This window comes from Chelonoidis abingdonii, chromosome 1, assembly GCF_003597395.2.
Source record: "Chelonoidis abingdonii isolate Lonesome George chromosome 1, CheloAbing_2.0, whole genome shotgun sequence".
In the NCBI taxonomy this organism is placed as follows: Eukaryota; Metazoa; Chordata; order Testudines; family Testudinidae; genus Chelonoidis; species Chelonoidis abingdonii.
In genome coordinates, this window is record NC_133769.1 from 347069788 (window position 1) to 347091057 (window position 21270).

General features: G+C 46.0%; 1 protein-coding gene across 1 annotated transcript in view; it reads left to right on the plus strand.

Moving 5' to 3' along the window:
• Nucleotides 1-18907, plus strand: part of VSTM5 (V-set and transmembrane domain containing 5) — a 26068-nt gene extending 7161 nt beyond the window's left edge. Inside the window, exons 2-4 of the mRNA XM_032776635.2 lie at nt 15775-16104; nt 16197-16334; nt 17654-18907. Coding sequence (XP_032632526.1) covers nt 15775-16104; nt 16197-16334; nt 17654-17697 — 512 coding nt within the window. The 3' untranslated portion in view covers nt 17698-18907. The remainder of the gene's footprint in view (nt 1-15774; nt 16105-16196; nt 16335-17653) is intronic.
• Nucleotides 18908-21270: the final 2363 nt, after the last annotated feature.

A 21270-nucleotide genomic window follows, 5' to 3' on the forward strand; every position in this document is an offset into this window, starting at 1 on the left:
GTCTCTCCCAACTGATCCTCAGCTTTTCATACACTAAGGAGGGGTTCTCTTCCTTATGGCAGTTAGCAGCACTGTGCCCATCCTGACCACACCGGTAGCAAAAGAATTGTCCTTTCCCCCTTCGCCGGGGTGGGACAGTGGCTCTGGATACTGACTTCTCCCTCGTCACAGCCTGAGGCTCCTTATTCCTGGAAATCTTAGCTCGGTCAATGATGCTTTGCAGCTCAGCTATCCGTTCCGTCAGGACCTGCATTTGTTGGGCAAGTTCCTCTGTGGTGCTCACCATCAGTACACTGGCCATTGGCAGTGGCATTGTGCTGGCTGGTTCCAATGTTTGGGCTTCCCAACACTTGCTGGCCGCCTGCCTTTCTTCCTCTTCCCTGACCTCCTTTATCAGCTGGGAGTAGCTCGGGGGATGTTCCTGCCGTTCTCTTAGTCGGAGATGAAGTAGGATCGGGTTCTGATACTGAGTCCCTCTTACAACTTGAGCCAGTCTGGTCTGATCCATCTGCTCAGCAGTCACTGCTCCCCTCATAACAGCTCTCTGAAGCAGTCTCTCCAGCCTCTGTATATAGGCTGAAATTTTCTTACCCCTTTGCTGTTGGGAATTAAGGAATTTACAGTAACTGTCCTGAGGGCCCTCTACGCTCCCAAACGTATTATCAACGGCCTCTAGGCAGTCCTTCACACTGACCCCAGGGTCATTGAGCTTTAGGGTGCGAATTACATCCAATGCTGCTAAGGCTCTCTATTAGACAGCTTCGCTTTTCTACGTCGGGTACGGCCCACTCCCGCAGCATTTCAGTGGTATGCTCCAACCAGGGTTCAAACTCCTCTTCCCCAGCAAATAACCTTAACTTACGACAAGAGTTTGACGTAGCATAGGCCAACACAATCTTTTCCAATATATGCCCCAGTGCTTTTGCCCAATCATAGGCTGTGTCTGCCACCCCTGAGCTAGAGGCTGCAGGACTGGGGCCCAACAAACCCGACATATTAGCCATTATACAAACAGTAATTTCCTCAAAATATAAACAAATTATTTCCCAATACAGTGGGATACTCAACAGGTGCCTGTGAGGGGTACTGACCCAGGGATCCCGGACGAGCCCCCAAAAATGTAACCCTTCTGCCCCTCTGAGTTGGCAGCAACAAGGGCCGGGTTCAGTATCCAGGGGTTCCGTTTTAATAACACCATGCATAACCGGCTCGAGCCCCCACCCATTGACCTGGGACACTTACATACCACACCATCCTGGGCGCCTCTAGGAGGCAATACTTCCCCTCTCACAACCACGGGAGTGTAGCAAAATCCTTTTAATAAAGGAAGAAAACAATGTGGCATCCCATTGGAGAAACACCACAAACAGGATTATAACACAAACCATAAACAAAACCCACCTCCAAATATATTTGGCAATGTCCTTTTCCCCTTAGGATCTTAAGTCCAGTTACCCCAAAGTCCAATGACCCAAAAGTCTCTGGTCAGTGCCACCCCAGAATTCAAGAGTCTATCTGCAGAGTTTTACCCCCCCCAGCCTGGGTGGACATGGGGGGGAAGTCCATACAGGATGTTAAGGGGCACCTTACGTGGGCCAAGGGCAACTGCTCCGCCTCTCCGTGGAGTTCTGCTTCAGTCTTCATCACGACCCACTCCACCACCACAGCTGTGCCGCTCCTCCAGCCGCCCCTGCAAACCGCTTCACTCTGCTCACTGTTCCACGGGCTGCTCCAACACGCTGCAACTGCTGCTCCGCTCTGCCAGCTACTTAGCAATAGGTCTTCAGGCCCTACCCCACAGGTTAACACGAAAGCACTCAGTGATCTCAGCTCAGCTTCTTTCAGTGATATTAGCTCTTAGTAGGGGAGCTCTGCTGCTGGTTGCACCATTGGCCCAACATGAATTCAGCTCATCTGTCTCTAGATGAACTTCTAATGGAAACAAAATTAGCTCTACTCTTCAACACTGGAGAGAGGAGGATGTGCAATTGGTGTTCCAGGCCCTCAAAAGGGGGCCCATACCATCAAATACACACACCAGTTCCCACCCTCTCTCAATTCATGGGGTTTTGGAACCCATGTCCCATGTTTAGCAAGTACTACCAAACTGAGGTTGAGTCATCTCTGTCACAAAGCAGTCCCACAGCTCCCCATTCACACAATCAGGGTGACAAACTTTTTTTTTCCTCCTGCCCCAATAACAAAGAAATTGGGGATCCCAGAGCTGTTAAAATAACCATCCCAGTCTGCTGTGGGCTTATGCTAAGTGGGGGGTGGATGCCAATGCAAATCTTTCCACACTCTTTGAAATTTTTGAAATTCTTTCCACACTCCCTAAAATTCACCACCAGATTTCAGGGTAGCGCTCATCCTGACTCTGCTTACATCGGCATGTTTTAAAAATGTAGGCCAAGGCTACGTCTTCACTACCTGGCATATCGCTGGGTAGCAATCGATTGCTCGGGGATCGATATATCGCGTCTCCTCTAGATGCGATATATCGATCCCCGAACACGCTTATATCGATTCCGGAACTCCACCAAGCCGAGCGGAGTTGCAGAATCAACAGGGGGAGCCGCGGACATTGATCCCGCGCCGTGAGGACGGTGAGTAATTCGATCTTAGATACTTCGACTTCAGCTACGTTATTCACGTAGCTGAAGTTGCGTATCTAAGATCGATTTTCCCCTGTAGTGTAGACCAGCCCCAAGATTTTTAAAAGTGACTAGTAATTTGGGGTGCCCGATTTGAGGTAATTCAGTTCAGCTGTAAAGGAAGATAAGTGCATAAATGGCCTAGATCGCTTTTAAAATCTCAGTCTCTATCTGTTTAGCCATTTGGGGTCTGCAGTGTCAGCCAAAGATTGTTTACCTATAACAGAGGGACATATCCTGGCCGCACTGAAAGTAATGAGAGCTAGGGTTACCATATTTCAGGTTCCCAAAAAGAGGACAGTGAGAGGGAGAATGAGGGGGTACATTTGGCAGTGCAGGAGGGGGTACCTGTGCTGGGGTACTCACTGGAGGTGGGGGGCAGTGGTTGCTCCCTGTCGGTGACAGGGCAGCTGGCACAAGCCCAGGACTCAGCGACTGCCATCGGTCAGAGCCTCCCTGCGGGTCCCCCTTCCCAGCGCTGGGAGGAGCCGGGGGACAGGATCTGGACCCTTTGGCTTTCAGGGGAATGGACCAATTAGCTGTGGGACCAATTGAGAAGTGGACCAATCGGGGCTCTTTCTGAGCTGCAAAAACTCTATTGTTTATTTGAAAACCCCTCTCAGACAGAGGAAGCAGGGGGAGGGATAGCTCAGTGGTTTGAGCATTAGCCTGCTCAACCCAGGATTGTGAGCTCAATCCTTGAGGGGGCCATTTAGGGATTTGGGGCAAAAATCTGTCTGGGGATTTGTCCTGCTTTGAGCCAGGGGTTGGACTAGATGACCTCCTGAGGTCCCTTCCAACCCTGATATTCTATGATTCAAAAAAGAGGCTCTGTCCAGAAACCCAGATGTAAATGAGAGTGTCACGCATGCACTGCCCTGGTAGAATTCCCTCTCTGGCTGAGTGCTCCCCAGGCTGCTGTGTTTGAGGATACTTCCCTGGACTCTCTGGCTTTGCAAGTCTCCTCTGTCTGAACAGAGTCTAAGCACTGCTCCTTGCTGGAGTCTTTAGATACATGCTCTGGGTGCAGATCTCTTGTCTAGCACCCCCTGCTGAGACCACTCAGTCTAACTGCCTAGCCCTTGGGACTAATGCAGACCCCGTCAAAGTCCTCTGTAATTTAAGCATGCCTGTTCCCAGAGTTCTACCTTATGGGTACTTGGGTTTATAGTTTAACTCTTCAGGACATGTGACAGTGAAAGCCAACAGACAGACTTTGCATTAGATTCCAGACACAATTACTCTTTACTTAAACAGCACAAGAAATATACAAATCTAGACAAAATAATAAAGACTTGTATATGTAACGCACACACCTCCGGGGGTGGGGAGAAGAGAGTGAGTGAGTGAGTCTGCTCTATAGCCTTAGCTAACAGCCAGTTGGCTTTTAGCTCATGCTGTAGAGGCTCATGCACTGAACACCAGAGATCCCTGCCCACTGACAAGCATTACATATGCATTTACCTGTCTCAATTTTCTCACCACTCTGGAATGTTCACTGGGCTTAAGACAGAGTCCTCTGAGGAATTCAGGTTCCCTGTCTGGCACATGGCTTCTCTGAAGAACAATGGAGTTCCTCACCCTCTCTGCTCCAAGCAGTTTGTTTCCTTTCACCTTGGCTGTCCACAGTTAAATAGGACCCCCTTGTTACAAAAGTATCCCCAACTGTTCCCCTCTCCTGCCCAAACCTTCCCTTTCCCCAAGAGGTTATGAGACATTTTTTTCTCTGTGCCTTTTTCTCTTCTACAATACTTGCTTTCACTGCTATTGGAACTTGTTGGAAATTCACCACTCTCATAAATCCCACACGCGCTGCCACCAAATCTGTCAAGTTCCCAAGGTGATTGCACCTATGACCCCTTTGTGGCCTCCTTAAGGATATCCCACTTAGATCTTAGGCCTTTAGCCATCACCTTTCTCAGAGCAGGATCCTGCAGTTTGCTTCCTCCAGATTGGGACTTAGCCTGCAGAATCTTGTCATTTACTATGATTATCTCCGCTTGTCTGACTTTAGTTCAGCACCTGCAGTCCTGTTCTCTCCGAGGCAATAACAGGGTTCACCAGTGACCAGTCAGCTTTCCTAAAGCAAAGTACAGTTATTCAGAACAAAAGCATTACAGAAAAAACATACCTTTAAAACGACGAAGACTATAGACTATAACGTTTCAAAAAAGAACTAGATAAGTTCATGGAGGACAGGTCCATCAATTGTGTGCAACTGCCCAGTTGACCATGCCAGCTATACTCTCCAGGTGTGCTCTAGCATGGAGTAGATAGGAGATATTGGATCTCCTGGGCCTGTGGGGAGAAGAGGCTCTGCAAGCACAGCTATGGACAATCTGTAGAAACATGGACATCTATGAGCAGATTGCATGGGGGATGCAGGAGAAGGAGTATAACAGCGACCAGCACTAGTGCTGCATGAAAGCAAAGGAACTGAATCAGGCGTATCAGAAGGCCAGGGAGGCCAACAGTCAATCTAGTACCAAGCCACAAACCTGCTGCTTTTACTAAGAGCTGCATGGCATACATGGGGTAGACCACACTACCATCCCACAGACCACCACAGATACCTCCAAGGAGACTGAGCCACAGGCCCCTGGGGTGAACAGCAAGGGTGAGGAGGAAGTGGAGGAGGCCTGGCTGATCGCACTGCTTCCAAGGAGCTGGAGGGATTCTCAGGATCTGTGTGTGTTGGGGCACTAGGGAGTGGGGGGTTCTGTGTGAGGTGCTGGGCAGTTGTGGTGGGACTATAGGGGGGCGCTGGGCAGGGGTGGTGGTGTGCAGGGCACTGTGCATTTATGGTAGGGGGATTTGTGGGGGGGTTCTGGGCATAGCAGGTCCGGGGGGCACTGGGCATAGGGAGTCAGGGAGGTGTTGGGTGGGGGGGGGGTGGTACAGTGTGGGCCCGCCCCCAAGGGGAAGTGGCATACTGACAGCACAGAGCCAGTGTGTGTCTGGTCATGCTATGCCCCATTGCCCCAGGCTGGCCCCTCGCCAGGGACCAACCTCCCCACACCAAGCTCCATTGCCCCCATGGGGGCCCACAAATATGTTTGGTGCCAGGCCCACAATAGGTTAATACAACCCTGGGAGGAAGAGGAGGCGGATGGGGCACATGCTACAAGCCAGGACCTGTTTGACACTCTATTGCAGTCCAGTCAGTCCTGCCAGTCGAGCACAGGCGAGACCGATGCAGGGAAAGGAACCTTGGGTAAGTGTATAAATTTATTTCCCATTATAGTGATGATGTCCCCAACCTAACAGGACACAACCATTGATTTTTGTTTTAATTTACTCATGCTAGAAAAGGTTGCAGTAAGAGAGGAATGTCCCTTGAATACTCCTGAAAGATCTCGGTGAAACTTTCACAGAGGCACTGTGAAATTCTCTGCGGAAGATTTCTAGGGATGGCTGCATTATTTCTTCCTCCATGGCAGAACACTTTACCAAGCCAGTCAGCGATAACTTCAGCAGGTACCATTGCAGTACACAGGCCAGCAGCATGTGGGCCCATTTAGCTTCAGCAACTGTGACGCCAGCAGCAGCTGTGTTTTCTCTGCCTTTGTTACCCTTAGGAGTGAGATATCAGCTAAAATCACCACTCTCTGTGTCTAACGGTGCCATTATACAGTTCCATTGCCCTATACTTATAGTTTCAAGCAACCAAGCAATTCCCTCCTCATTTCCCTCACCCCTGGTGGGTCACACTCACCACGTCTGGTGCTGTGAGTGGTGCAGAAGTGTCAATAAGCATGTTTTGTTTAATACTTTAGGGGAGCAAGGGAAGGGAATTCTAAATCTTAAGTTTCACTTTCCACTGTGACTATACTGACAATTGTACCTCTGTGTGTTTTATGCGCTGCTACTGCCATTGCAGCCTTGAGAGGTTCCCCCGTCACACTCATAGAACACCGGAACCAGATCAGGATGATGTGTTCAGTGAGATCCTGCAAGTCAGTGCTGCCACAGACCATAAGCAAAAGCCGGAGGGTGAACATTTCAGATAGCTTGGAGAAGGAAAGCACAGATAGGAGAAAGGCCCAGGATTCCCAGTAAGAAAAGAAGAGTGAGATGCACCAGGACATAATGGGACTTCTCGAGCAGCAAACACAAATGCTGCAGGTTCTTGTGGACCCACAGGTTCAACAATCATGGACTTGCCTCCCTTTGCAGTCCATGGAGAAGTCCATTACAGCACCTCCTTATTCCCTCAACATTCCACATGGCATCGGGGGACCTATCCCTACCACTCCACTGCAGCGAACATTAAAGACAACCACAGCTTCACATACACTGACCTGTGAAAGCAATGGTTGTGGTATGTGTAGGTAAAAGGGACATTGTTAAATTTTGATCTATTAGTATATTAAGTTTTTTATGTATTTGCTTTTAAATTGCACAGATGGTTTTTTTGCACTGGCTGTACTACTGAATAAAATTCTATTGTTTGGAAAATAATTCATCTTTATTAGTTCACAGCATATGTTGCAGAGTGCCTAGCAGTTCTGAAAACACGCAGTCATTTCAACTCATAGGATTAGTGACAAACACAGGGTAATAATCATAAAAGTACAGGATCACCACATAATTCCTAACAGGTCCCAAAACAGCAGGGTCAAGTAGAGCATAGTACACTGTATCACATTACTCTGGCTCACTGTTAAAGCGCTCTTTCAAAGTCTTCCTGAGCCGTATAGCTCCACACTGAACTCTTCTAATAGCCCTTGTGTCTAGCTGTTCAAACTCAGCAGACAGCCAAGCTACCTCTTCCCTCCACCCCAGTGGCAACTTTTCCCCCTTTGCTTCACAGATATTATGCAGGACACAGCAGGCAGCTATGGCCATTGGGATATTTTTTTCACTGACATCCAATTTTGTGAGTAAACAACACCAGCATCTCTTTAATCTACCAAAAGCGCATTCAACTGTCATTCCACACCTGCTAAGTCAGGAGATGAGATGTTCTCTGGTGCTGTGGAAGTGGCCATAGTATGATTTCATGAGCCCGGGAAGCAAGAGATAGGCTGGATCCCCCAGGATGACTATTCAACATTGTCAATAGTAATCTGCCAGTTGGGAAAGAAAGTCCTTGTTTGTAGCTTTCTAAATAGTTCTGTGTTTTAAAGATGTAAGTGTTGTGTGCCTTCCCCAGGGCCGGCTCTAGGGTTTTTTGCCACCCCAAGCAAAAAAATTTTGGCTGCCCCTCGTCCCAGCCCTGCCCCCCCACACCTCCCTGCTGCCCCAGCCCTGGGCTCTCCCCTCCCACACACACCCCTGCCGCCCCAGTGCTGGGCTTCCCCCTTTCCTCCCCACCAGTGCCCTCCCCGCACCCCCCTGCTGCCTCAGCCCTGGGGTCCCCCTTCCCCACCACCAGTGCCCCCAAAACATCTGCCACCAGCCCTGGCTCTCCCCACCTGCACATGACATCACCTCCTTCTGCCGTAGCCCTGGGTCACTGTAACTCACTCCCAGGGCAGATCATTTGGCAGGAATCTGGATGTGACAAAAACACAGAGAGATTGGTTCCCATATGTTACAGAGGTGCAGTAAAGTGGAACAATTTTCAGCTTGTGATTGGAGGATATCTGGAGCATATATTAAGACTGTCTCCATAAATAGGAAAAGTTAAGGTGCTTTAATATTATTTGTTCCATTCTTTCTTTCTTGGAGAATTGCCAATGCAATATCACTGTTTCCTTTTAAACAAAAAAAAAAAAAGGCAATGGCTGTTGAAAAGCAATTCCAGTCCTAATAACCATGAGAAGATTTCTTGCTCAATTTTATCCTACTTTTCTCAAGCAAGTTCAGTGATCAGTATATTTGATTGGGAGGAATGAAGTTAACAACGCTGCCCAAACTGAGCTTGAACACTCCTGAATTTGAGGTGTTCAACTCTGAAGGAGTGCTGGTATGTGGTGGGGGCTGTGGCTCCGCAGGGGAGACAGGCAACATGTATGCAGCAGCGGTCGGTGCCGGCGGAGCAGACACGCTGGTCTAGTAGGCACAGAAAGGGGTGGGGGGTAGGGAGTTCCGCGGGACAGTCAAGGGACAGGGAGCAGGGGGTTAGATGGGTCGGGGTTTGGGGGGCAGTCAGGGGACAGGCAGCAGTTGATAGATGAGGAGTCCCAGGGGTTTGCCGAGGACAGTAGGGGGAAGTCCTAGGGGGAGAGTTGGACAAGGAGAAGGAGGGCTATAGATAGGGAGGGTCCTGGGGGCAGTTAGGGCAGGGGTCGGAGGAGCAATCAGAGGACAGGAAGCGGGGGGGGATTGATGGGTTGGGTTTCGGGGGGGCAGTAGAGGGAGGATGGCTGGCAGGTGGGACTTCCCATGCCGATGGAGTGTCCTGTTTTTTGAATGTTAAAGATGGTCTCCTTACCATTCACAGCACTCACAGCATGCTGCCACATGAGGTCTCCCTCCTTCCTTTCCAGTTGGAAGTGGCCAAGGGAATGCTGGGAAATGTAGTTCTTTCCCTGCTCCAGGGCTGGCTCTATAGGCAGGAAGCTAACCAAGGAACTACAGCTCCCAGAGCTCCCTGTTGGTTCTCAGCTCCCATGCTAGATCCCTGCTGCCCCTGCAAATGGGCTGCCCCAAGCAGTTGCTTACTTTGCTGGTGCCTAGAGCTGCCCCTGGCCTTCTTTAACCAGCCAGCACTGATGTTGGTGAAGCTTCCTTGGTGATCCACCAGCACTTGCATAGCCACAGAAAAGTAGCCCTTTCTGTTGATGTATTCTGTGACAAGGTGGTCTGGTACTAAAATAGGGACATATGTGGCATCTATTGCTCCCGTGCAGTTTCGGAACCCCATTGCTGCAAATCTATCCTCTGTGTCCTGCACAATGCTAAGAGTCACAGTCCTGCATTGCAGCAGATGATGAATGGGTCCTGCACACTTGCATCACAACAGCACCCACACTGGATTTTCCAACTTCAAAATGATTTTGCATTGACTAGTAGCAAGGGCATTGCCACTTTCCACAGCATGATCACCACTTGCTTCTCCACTGTCAGTGTGGCTCTCATTTTGGTGTCCCTGTGCTGAAAGTTTGGAATGAGCTTAGCACCCAGATCCAGGAATGTGGCCTTGCACATCTGTGAACTCTGCAGCCAATGTTTGTCATCTCACCCCTGCATTATGATGTGATCCCACCCATTAGTTCTCATTTCTTGAGCCCAGAAGTGGCACCACATCATCTACAGTTGCTGTGTGAACGCTACCAACAACCTTAAATTGGTCTTGCTCTGTCCTACAGCAATCTGTCCTCCAAGAAATCGTCATTGTCATAAACAGATAGTTAAGGGTTAATGCCTCTTTTACCTGTAAAGAGTTAAGAAGTTCACCTAGCCTAGCTGACACCTGACCACAGGAACAAGATGTCTCAAAAGGAACAAGAGGGAACAAGATGTCTCAAAAGGAAGGAGGGAAGTTTTCCTTTGTTTAGAGTTTCAGTTTCAGCCCTAGTGAAAAAGATCAAGGAACCAGCCTCTTATCAGAGTAGTAAGTTTTAGAAAGCGATACATAGGTTTATGTTTATTTCATTTGTAACTTGTCTTGGTACCATTAAGGGAATTATCAAAATTAGGTATCTGGGTATTTTTTGTGCAACTAAGTTTTTGCCAGGGGAACATCCTCGGTGTTTGGAATCTGTTGTCTGTGAGAGTAGCTGGTATGCTAATCTCACCCAGAGGGTTTTCTTTTACCTTTCTTTTCTTTAATTAAAAGCCTTTTTCTTAATACCTGATTGATTTTTTTCCTTGTTTTTTAAGATCTAAGGAGGTTGGATCTGGATCCACCAGGAGTTGGTGGGAGAAAGGAGGGGGGATGGTTAATTTCTCCTTGTTTTAAGATCCAAGGGGGTGGATCTGTGTTTACCAGGAAATTGGTGAAGTCTCTCAAGGCTACCCAGGGAAGAAAAGTAGTACTTGGGGGTGGTGGCAGCGATACCAGATCTAAGCTGGTAATTAAGCTTTGAAGTGTTCATGCAGGTTCCCATATCTGTACCTTAAAGTTCAGACTGGGGAAGGAACCTTGACAGTCATGTTCCACACTGATTCAGTTCTTCTTAGAGCTCTGCAGATACTGGTGGATTATGCACCCTGTGCTTGCAATAATGCATCCTGTGCTTATGACAATAGTACAGAGCTGCACAGGCTCCATGCTTCAGTCAGAGATGGCAGACAGCGAAGAGGGCTCTGCAGGTTCCTGAGATTTTTTAAAAAGCACAAAAATGACAGACATAGAGGACACTATGGGATGGAGACAGTTGCACATTGAGAAGTTGGTCCTTTGCACCCAGTAACACTTGAGCAACTCATTTCTGCTCCAGCAGGCACTGCCAAATTTCCCAAAAGACAGTGAGCTGGATGATGGCAGGTTGCACACTGAGATACCTAACCAGTGCTCTGACACAAGCACTCCTGAAGAATACACACAGCGCCACCACAAGGAGTCAAGTATGCATGCACACAAGCAACATATGACCTGCGGCGGCTTTATGCTGATTTAACTTGCTTCGACCAAAGTTTGTACTGTAGACGTGGCCTCAGTCCTTTTCAAACAAATGGGAATCAAGACTGAAGTGCTGGAAAATGCAGCCTAAGACTACCAAGCAGATCATAATTAGAGAGCTGATCCCCAAAGATGGGAATCCTCTCTTTTTCAGGTATCTAAAAGGGTGTCATAAGGAGGAGGGAGAAAACTTGTTCATCTTAGCCTCTAAGGATAGAACAAGAAGCAATGGGCTTAAACTGCAGCAAGAGAGGTTTAGGTTGGACATTAGGAAAAAGTTTGTAACTGTCAGGGTGGTTAAACACTGGAATAAATTGCCTAGGGAGGTTGTGGAATCTCCATCTCTGGAGATATTTAAGAGTAGGTTAGATAGATAAATGTCTATCAGGGATGGTCTAGACAGTATTTGGTCCTGCTATAAGGGCAGGGGACTGGACCCGATGACCTCTCGAGGTCCCTTCCAGTCCTAGAGTCTATGAATCTATAAGCAAGTGATACTCATTAGCGAGTAAGGGCTGCATGACCAGACTCTTAGCTAGCTCCAGACCATACATATGTTTTAAACACCAGAGAGAAATTCTTATTGTCCGAGGCCTTTGGGTGGAAAGTTTTAAAAGTGCTGGGTACTGCAATTGAAGGTCATTTTTTCTGGACATAGAAAACAGAGATGGAACTGACTTCTTACAGTAGGTGACCTAGATACATTCTTGGCCAGTGCAGGTTTCAGGGGGGGCTCTAGACATTTCACCGCCCCAAGCATGGCAGCATGCCGCGGGGGGCGCTCTGCTGGTCGCCGGTCCCGCAGCTCCGGTGGACCTCCTGCAGGCATGCCTGCAGGAGGTCCACCAGAGCCGTGGGACCAGAGGTCCCTCCACAGGCATGACGCCGAAGGCTGCCTGCCTGCCGCCCTCCCGGCGACCAGCAGAGCGCCCCCCATGGCATGCCGCCCCAAGCGCACACTTGGCGTGCTGGGACCTGGAGCCACCCCTGGCAGGATTGTTCCCTAAAGTAGTACAATTACTTGTGCACTGTCCCATCTCGGTTTAAATATCCTCCAGCCCTCTGACCATTTTTGTTGCTTTTCTCTGAATTCTCTCCAGTTAATCAATAATTTTCTGGAAATAAAGTGCCCGCTACCCTCTCTGTAATATGATACCTTTGTCTCTACTGCCCAAACCTGCATTGGCCTTTTGTTGCTTGCTATATCACATTACAATCACACAGTATCAGCCCAAAGTCATTTTTAGCCAGTGCTGTCTTCAGGTTTCTCCCTTCAACTGAATGTCTGCTTTTTGGATTATTTCTCTCCTCCCCTGCCCCTGATCAGGGCCAGCTTTAGGCCAATTCAACCATTTCCCCTGAATCGGGCCCCGCCCCTAAGAGGGCCCCACCCCTAAGAGGGCCCCGCATCCAAGCCCCAGTACGGCGTACCGGCAAGAGCAGGTGTGCTGTACCGGGGTGGCCTGGCTTCCCCAGAGGGCAATTTAAAGGGTCTGGGGCTCCCAGCAGGGGCTCCCTGCACCCCCTGCCCTGCCTCCAGCCCCGCACCAGCCACGGCTGGCTCCAGGCACCAGCGTTCCAAGCAGGTGCTTGGGGCGCCAATCTGCAAGGAGCGGCAGTGCGGGTGGTTTTGCCCCCAAGCAGCATACCGAATTACCACCACGGACGGCGGGCATCAGCCCCTTTCTCCAGCCAGCCCCGCAACCCCTGCCCTGCCTCAGCCCCGCAACCCCCTCCCTTGTCTCATCCAGACAGTCCCTGCTGCACCACCCGCCTGCCCACAACAAGCCTACCCCCCCTAGCCCTGTCCCAGCCAATCCCTGCTTGCACCCCCGCCCTGACCCACACCAGCCATCCCCTGCCTGTTTCAGCCAACTCTGCTGCACCCCTGCCTGAAGCCAGCCAGTCCCTGCACTCCTTTGTCTCCAGCCTGCCAACCTATGCCACACCCTCTGTGCCCTGCCTGAAGCAGCAGCCACCACACACCCTGTCTCCCAGCTGCCCAGTGCCCCTTGCCCGGTGTCACGGAGTGTGGGAGTCCGGCCCTGCACTCCTTTTCCTGGGACTCACAGTGACTTCAGCCTCCAGTAAAAAAACAGAAGGCCTTATTGGACAACAGGAAGAAAGGATAACAGCAGAGCTTGGATGGCACAACCGGAACCTCCTCAATCAAGTCCTTCTGGGGTTCAGGAAGTCTAGTCCCCCGCTTGGTATTCCCTGAATTCCAACCACCCAGCCCAAAACAGAAACTGAACTCACCCAACTCCCTCCAGCCGGCCCCTTCCTTTGTCCAGCTTCCCGGGTAAAGGTGCTGACCCCTTTCCCCCCCTACCTGGCTCAGGTTACAGGCTTAGGTCCTGTCCCTCATCTAAAGTCACCCCCTGCTCTCCCATCCCCCACACTGACAGTCCCTACTGCATCACACCCTGCCTGCAGTCAGCCCCTAGCTCCAGCCAGCCCCATGTCCACTGGTGCCCTGCAGAACCCAGGGCACTAACCTTGCACACCTGCTTCAATGAGGGGGGCAGGGAGCAGCTGGGACCCACACATGTGCACACCCCCAGGGAGTGGCAGGACCCCACACATGTGAAACAGAGCTCAGTTCTAGTTCAGGCCCATCTTTTTGAAAAAGAACTCTAGGTAGGGTTAACATACAGCCATATTTTCCCAGACATGTCAGGCCTTTTCATTCTTAAATCACCATCCAGGTGGAAAATACGTACGTGTGGTAACCCTATTGGAACAAAAAATACATACTGTGGCACAGCCCTTAAATCAGAACTTTTTAGAGGGAACCGGTTGCTGAGAAATGAAAGGCTTTTTTTTAACTTTTTTTTTTTTTTTTTAGTCATCACTGCTGGGACCCCGCAGAAATATTCAAATTGGGCCCCACACTTCCTAAAGCCGGCCCTGCCCCTGATCTCTCAGCTTCCTTCCTCCTACCACCCCTCCATCCCCAAAGCCACAATATCCAGATCCCATAGCCAAAGCCACAACACCCACATTCAAGTGATAAGTGGATGATGATCTGAAATGGGATTCACTGTTGCATGGTGCAATCTGTAAACAGTAGGGAAATCCACAGGTGGTTTTCTTTGATGGAAGAATTTTCCCTAACTGTTGCTGAGGATGGATTCTAACTGCAGGTCCAATGGCAGGTGACCATTGCTTTTTCTATAATCAAATCAGTCTGCTAAATCTCTTCTAAATAGTTTTAAAATTGTAGCAGTACAGCACATGAGCATGTATATCTCTTTGCCAAACTCCAGAAGAAAGGAAATTCAAGCTGGAAAGGGAGGGATTGAACCTGTTTGCTGATTGTTTTTCTCTGACAATTGGGATAGAGAAGAGGACACGTTGAAATTCACCTGAAATGGCTGCTTTTAAAATGAATCAGTTGGGTGAGCATCTGATTTTTAAGAGGAAGCTGCATCTCCCCCTAGGGTGACCAGATGTCCCGATTATATAGGGACAGTCCTGATATTTGGGGCTTTTTTTAATATGGGTTCCTATTACCCCACCCCCACCCCTGTCCCAGTTTTTCACATTTGCTATCTAGTCACCCTAATCTCCCCACAACATCATCCATCCCTCCATGGGAAGTGAAAGCTAATCCAAGGGAAAGTTGAAGCTTTTTGCTTACATAATTGTTTTCTCTTAGTCCTCAGGAGAAGCAGAGCCATCTAGTTATTGCACGTGGAAAAGTCTATAGATTCATAGTTCCCAAACTGTGATCAGCAGGGAACTTACTGATGTTGCAAAAAAACAGCTGGCTGGTCACATGGTGATGCCTCATCTTCCTTATTTCCAGCTGCTGAACTGTATTAAAAGAAGTTTAAAATACATGAATCTAATATTACTTTCACATGTCTGCATTTGCTCTAGTTGCCACTGGGATGTGATCTGATCATGACTGATAGGGGAAATGCCATTGTAACCACAGATAGAACGAGAGTTTATGGAGAGGAAGGGTGATTCAGGGTTAGAGTGCTAGACTTGGGACAATCACTTAGTCTTTCAGTTCCTATCTATAAAGTAGAATAATTACACTTCCCTACCTCAAAGGGTTGTTGTGAGGATAAATACATGAAAAGATTGTGAGGTAGTCAGATACTACCATGATGGGGCCACATATGTACCTAAGATAGATAAACTGAAAACAAATCAGGAAGAAAAATAACAGTTTCTCTGTTCATACATTTAAATACAATCCATGATTTTATATATATATATATATAAAGCCAAGATTTCTAAAAGTAAATAGTGATTTTGGCTTCCTAACTTGAGCCACCTTAAAGGGGCCCAGTTTTCAGAGAATGCTGAGCATCCACCCGTAGGCCCCACCAAGGTGTCTCCAGTCGGGCACTCAAAGACTGAGGCACATAAAATCACTAGTCACTTAGGAAAATCTGTACCTCTGTTCCCTTAAAGGAGGAATGCTACAGTATTGTTTAAGCCTGGCATTAACCTGAAATCTGATCTGTTCCTGACCATTAGCCGCTGTCATGCTGATCACTCTAATATAATGAGTGAACTGCCTTCACTATAAGTCATGCTTGCTGTAGTACTGCATCAGCACTTATTACCCAACTCTCCTTTGTTTTTCAGCCCAAGGAGGAGTATCTTTACTAGTCCCGCAACCCAACATAAATGCCACCGTGGCACAAAATATTCTCCTCTCTGTTGAATATACTTGCAAAGGCATAGTCTCCATTGAGTGGAAGCATGTGTCGAGTTGGGGCACCAACAAAATTGTGGAGTGGAAACCGGGGAGCTATACTAACATATCCAAAAGTTACAAGGACCGAGTGAACATTTATGAAAACGGCTCTATACAGCTTCTGAATGTAGGCGTGAGAGATGCTGGCTATTATGTTGTCACCATAACAGAAGAGCTGGGAACCAACATCTACGGCACCATTGTATTAAGTGTCTATGGTATGAACTAATCAGAAGTTCTTTTATTCTACCATTGAAACGTATATGTGCTCATGACCAACTTCATCATGTTATGTTTTTTCCCTTCTTAGAGATTATCTATGAAGATTTACATTTTGTAGCTGTCTTCTTTGCATTTCTCATTGCTGTGTCTGCAGTTTTAGTCTGCTGCATGTGGTTCTGTAATAAATCTGTGCATCTATTCCAGAATAAGAGAGACAAGCTTAAAGGTAATTTTCTGTGCGTGGACATCATGATGCAATGAGGTTTCCATACCTAAATTATGAACATTTGTTCACTTGTGATTTGGTCCTGGGAGGTGCTGAGCATCGATACCTCTAACTGACTTCAATGAGAGTTACTGATCATCAAGATCAAGCCTCTAATGTAGGCCAACGAAAAATGCTCGCTGTTGTTAAGAGTCCTACTTGTAATTAGACTTTTTTAAAAAAAAACCACAGGAAATGTACCATAAGGAACAACTCTGAAATGCAACTTTTCAGGCAACTTTTGTACTGGCTGAGTAACAAGCAAGGCCGGCTCCAGGGGTTTTGCTGCCCCAAGCAGCCAAAAAAAAAAAAAAAAAAGACACTATCGCAATTGCAATCTGCGGCAATTCAGCAGGAGGTCCTTCGCTCCAAGTAGTAGTGAGGGACCCTCTGCCGAATTGCCGCGGAATACCTGAACCTGCCGCCCCGCTCCAGAGTGGCCGCCCCAAGCACCTCCTTGCTAAGCTGGTGCCTGGAGCCGGCTCTGGTAACAACCCAAGATGATACTGGATGCTACAGATAATATGCTTCCTTCTCTATCCAGATCCTGCTTAACCCTTCACTAATTTTAGGCCATTTACCTTCTCAGTGCAGACTTTCCAGTGGCTTTTTCCTGTTGGTAAAATTCGGTATTTTTGCCTATTTGGGCACAATTTGAACTTTTTAATTGTGACCAAGCAGGAAAAATAGACCTTTTACCAGACTAGTAAAGATAGTTTAAGTTCTGAGGCAGTGTGGCCCAAATCATTGTTTTTAACTCTGCTGAAGTCAATGAGTTATAGAAGGAATAAATTTGGTCCAGTAGGTCTTTTTCACTTTCCCCATGTTCCATCAAGGCATTTGCAACCTAATGCTATTTTTGCTGTGAGTCCCGATTTAAGGAGTTTGGAAACCAGCCAGTGCTGACATTCAGCCAGAGCCAGAGCTTTGTAAACTTCAGAGTAAAGTGTGACCCCTATCTGTCTGGTCAAATTTGGGAATGACAGCGTGTAGTCAGTCACAAGAGGTTATGGTATCTTAGTGGTGTTCTGCTCTTTGAAGAAACCAGTATCATTTATGTTTTTAAACATGGTGAGGTGCACTGTATATGGTAAAATAAAATATTTTTAAATACCTTTACTAAATTGAAAAAGTCATTTACAATCCCTGAGTAATCATGTCTGAGCAAGTTTGTACTAATGACAAAAGGTTCAGATATTAACATTAGGCGAATTGTTAACTTTGGAGTGTTGGTCTTCTAACTGATTTTCAGATCAATAAATGTATCTTTCTATTTGCAGCAAGAACAGCTGAAGAGATAGAACTGCAAACCATTGAGTGTTAGCCAAGAACATTTCATAACAAATAACATTTCTACCTCAAGAAAAAATAATGTAAAGGAAAGGGGGGAAAACCCACAAAAGGTAAAGTTTTTATACAATCTTTTTTTAACATGACTGATATAGAAACTTCCTGACTTGCAAATAAGACGTCAGTTGGAGATGGAATCAGACCTGCATGTATGGAGCCTCTTGCAAGTGTGAAGATTTCAATTCTTCCATTTACAGCGGACAAGGTCAAAGTGAACAGAAAGCTTCCTTTGTTGAGCATGGGGACTGTTCATAGGCTATATCATAAGATCTTTAGCCTGGATCTCTTTCAAAAAAACAAGCCAATCAAGCTACTTTGGCTACATAATATTGGGAAATATAAAGAGGACTTGCTTAGGGTCTTAACGGACATTTGTTTTGCTAATGAGTATCCCAGTTAGTGCAAGTTTCCCTTCATAAATAGGCAGCAGACTAGACCTCAGCCTTCTTCAACATGCTGCAAATGTGCATTAATGTATTAAATTATTAATTTTAAAGTAAATGAAGGACAGTATACTGTATACCGCATATTATGCTGCTATCTTCAAGCCAAAGAATTTGCTGAAGCCTCCGAAGACTATTATAATTCGTCATGAGACAAAAGTGAATTTGAGCCAATGACCCCATGGCTGAAATTCCATCTCTCAGTATGTTTATGATTGTTTACATTGTCCTATGATATTAATGCAAACTTACCAATTGTATAGAAACTTCTTAAACAATGAACAATGCAAATATACAGAAGGTGACACCGTCAATAGACTATGATTAGAACTGTCAGAAAAGTTCTGGTGGGGTCAAAAAGTGACATGGAGCTTAATCCAGAGAAGTAAAGAGCGCCATGGATTCCACAAACTCAGGCCAGGGAAGGATTGAGTCTATCTTGTTTGGGAGAGCTGCTTAACAAGATGGTGTTGCTTTTTTCAGAATTTCTTTTAAATGGCAGCAAAGCCTCTTTTGCTTTTATTTTTTGTAAGCAAATTTTAAATGAACTAACGACTACCTGTCTGTATCTGGTTGCTGCACTTAAGGTTATCACATAGGTCTTCTGTGTGGAGTAATTTGGCTTTTTGAAACAGAAAGCACTAGTTTGTTTACTTAAGTAAGTTTGAAAGCATTAAGCTCTAAATTATCTTGTTTTTGTAAGAAGAGAGGAATATTATATGAAATAAACCTTGAAAATGAGACACACTGGATCAGTCTGTATCTGAACTGATATCTATAATCTTAAATACTTATATGGTCCTTATTATCATAGCATCTAAGTGCCTCATGCTCTTTAATGTATTTATCCACACAACACTCCTGTGAGGTTGGGAAGTGCCATTATTGCCATTTTACAGATTGAAATCAATGGAAGCTAGGCACTTTTGAAAATCCCCGTAGGCACATATCTGCTTCTTAAAGCACCTTTACAAAGCTGGCCTTAAGGAACTTGCCCAAGGTCACATTGGAGGGTTGTGATAGAATAGGGACTTGAAGCCAGGTCTTCCAAATGCTGGACTAGTGTCCTAACCACTAGACAAAACTTCCTTTCATGTTAGATTTTATCATCTTAATAAAACACCACAAAAGAATGTCATAAGTTTCAGGGGAGTTGCTGTGGTCTGCAGAGATGGTACCCGAAACACATGAAAGAATACATTAAAAAATGTAACCTGCTAAGCAACCTGGAAAAAACAAAACAAAAGAAAACAGGTTGTAACATTATGCAGTCCTGCCACCATATAGCGTAAAGACAGGTCTGGACGTAGGCAGACCTTCAAGCAACATCCAAGTACTATAGGAAGTATTGTTGAGGATTCAGGAAGCGGGAATTTTCCCCATTAGTGTTGAATCAACATGCCAGGGAGGAAGATTATGCTACTTGAGATGCTAACTTTCAGATGAAGGATGAACTTTAAGTTTACCCAAGTGTAGTCATGAAAAATCCCATGGCATTTTCTGTAAGAATGCGGGTGGGTGGGAGAGGGGTGCAGGAGGAAGCCTTACAATTCTAGCCAGATTCCTGTTCAGGTTATTACATTTTGCCTGCTCCCTGAAGTTCCAACTAGACTTAGGATCTATCACCTGCTATTGTGCTGCACTGTGTTTCATTAATGGATAATGTGATTCCAAATTTTCCTGAGAGCAACACTGTGACACCTTAATATCGGTAAAGCAAGACAATCACTACCGAAACCTTCAGTATTTGTTACTTTTAGAACCCATTTCACAAATATATTTGCATAATTTATAGGTGAAAATCACAGAATCAATAAAATACAAAATGTACTTGAATGATAAAATTGCTCTACATTTTTGTATTGTGGACATTCCTCTGCTCCTTCTCTTAAAGCTAAGCAGAGCAGACCAAACCAGGACTAACTATAAAATGGGCTACAAATTTTGGCCAACAAGAAAGTATCTGAGCCATAAAAGAAAAACATAGATAAGCTTTATAAAAGATTTAATTACTGGTGTCTAGCAGGCTATATTGCATTAATTTCCTCACTGGCATCCACTGAGTACATATCATATCCTGGGGGCATCATACTGATTCCTTTTGTCCCTCATATCTGCTACAGTAGGCTGCAAGGATGTAGACAAACATTTATTACTTCAGAGATGTAGTGCCTAGAGCTTCATCCCCTGAAAAAAGAAAAGTGTACCTGAAATTTATTCTTGCAGAAAGTACACAATACATTGGGAAAATCTTTGACTATGTGAAAAAAAAAAACATGGCACAAAAAGGAATTGGATTTTGGTCTGTTTGTATAGTACCCTAACTCACAAAGTGATTTACAGTGACTATGTATACATACAGCATAATATTGACAATGTTACAAGACACAGAACAGTCTACAGTTTTTGTTGGGTGAACATTTTGGTTACTTTTGTGGCTTTATCCTTAAAGATTTAAGCTTAAATGTGAAGTCGATCACTAAGGCAATCCAAGTGCATATAATTGGACATCAGCGAACAAAACATAAAATAAGAGACTGGCACTATCATACAGGAAATACCAAAATGTCATCTCATGGACTGATACTTGCCCCCTTAACAATTACAGGGAGTATTCAGCAAATGCATATATGTAAAGTAATGCACTGAGAAAGGCTATTTGCATCTATACCTTTGAGTTACAATACTAAAAATGCTAAGAGGAAGTATTAAAAAAGGGACAATTTGAAGATTTAAAATGCATTATAACAACATGAAAACTTTCACAATTTTGCATTTCTTTCAGTTTGGTTAATAGAATATTGATTTAGTGTCTCTCCCCTCAACTATTCAATTTCGCTTATAGGTGCTGTCATCTACTTCCAGATTCTAATGAACTAGCTGAATACTACAATGGGTGGGTTCCAAACAGCACAGGGATATTTAAAGAGTAGTTGCAGTAGTTTATAAAAATAGTAGCATTTTTACTGTACATCTTACAAGAATATTACATTTTAATCCAAATGTAACCTGTCGGTTTCCCTTTATGGAGAGACCCATTTATGAAATAAAAGATTTTTTCCGCATGTACCATCATTGCCAGTAAGGTTGGGCAAAGCTAAACA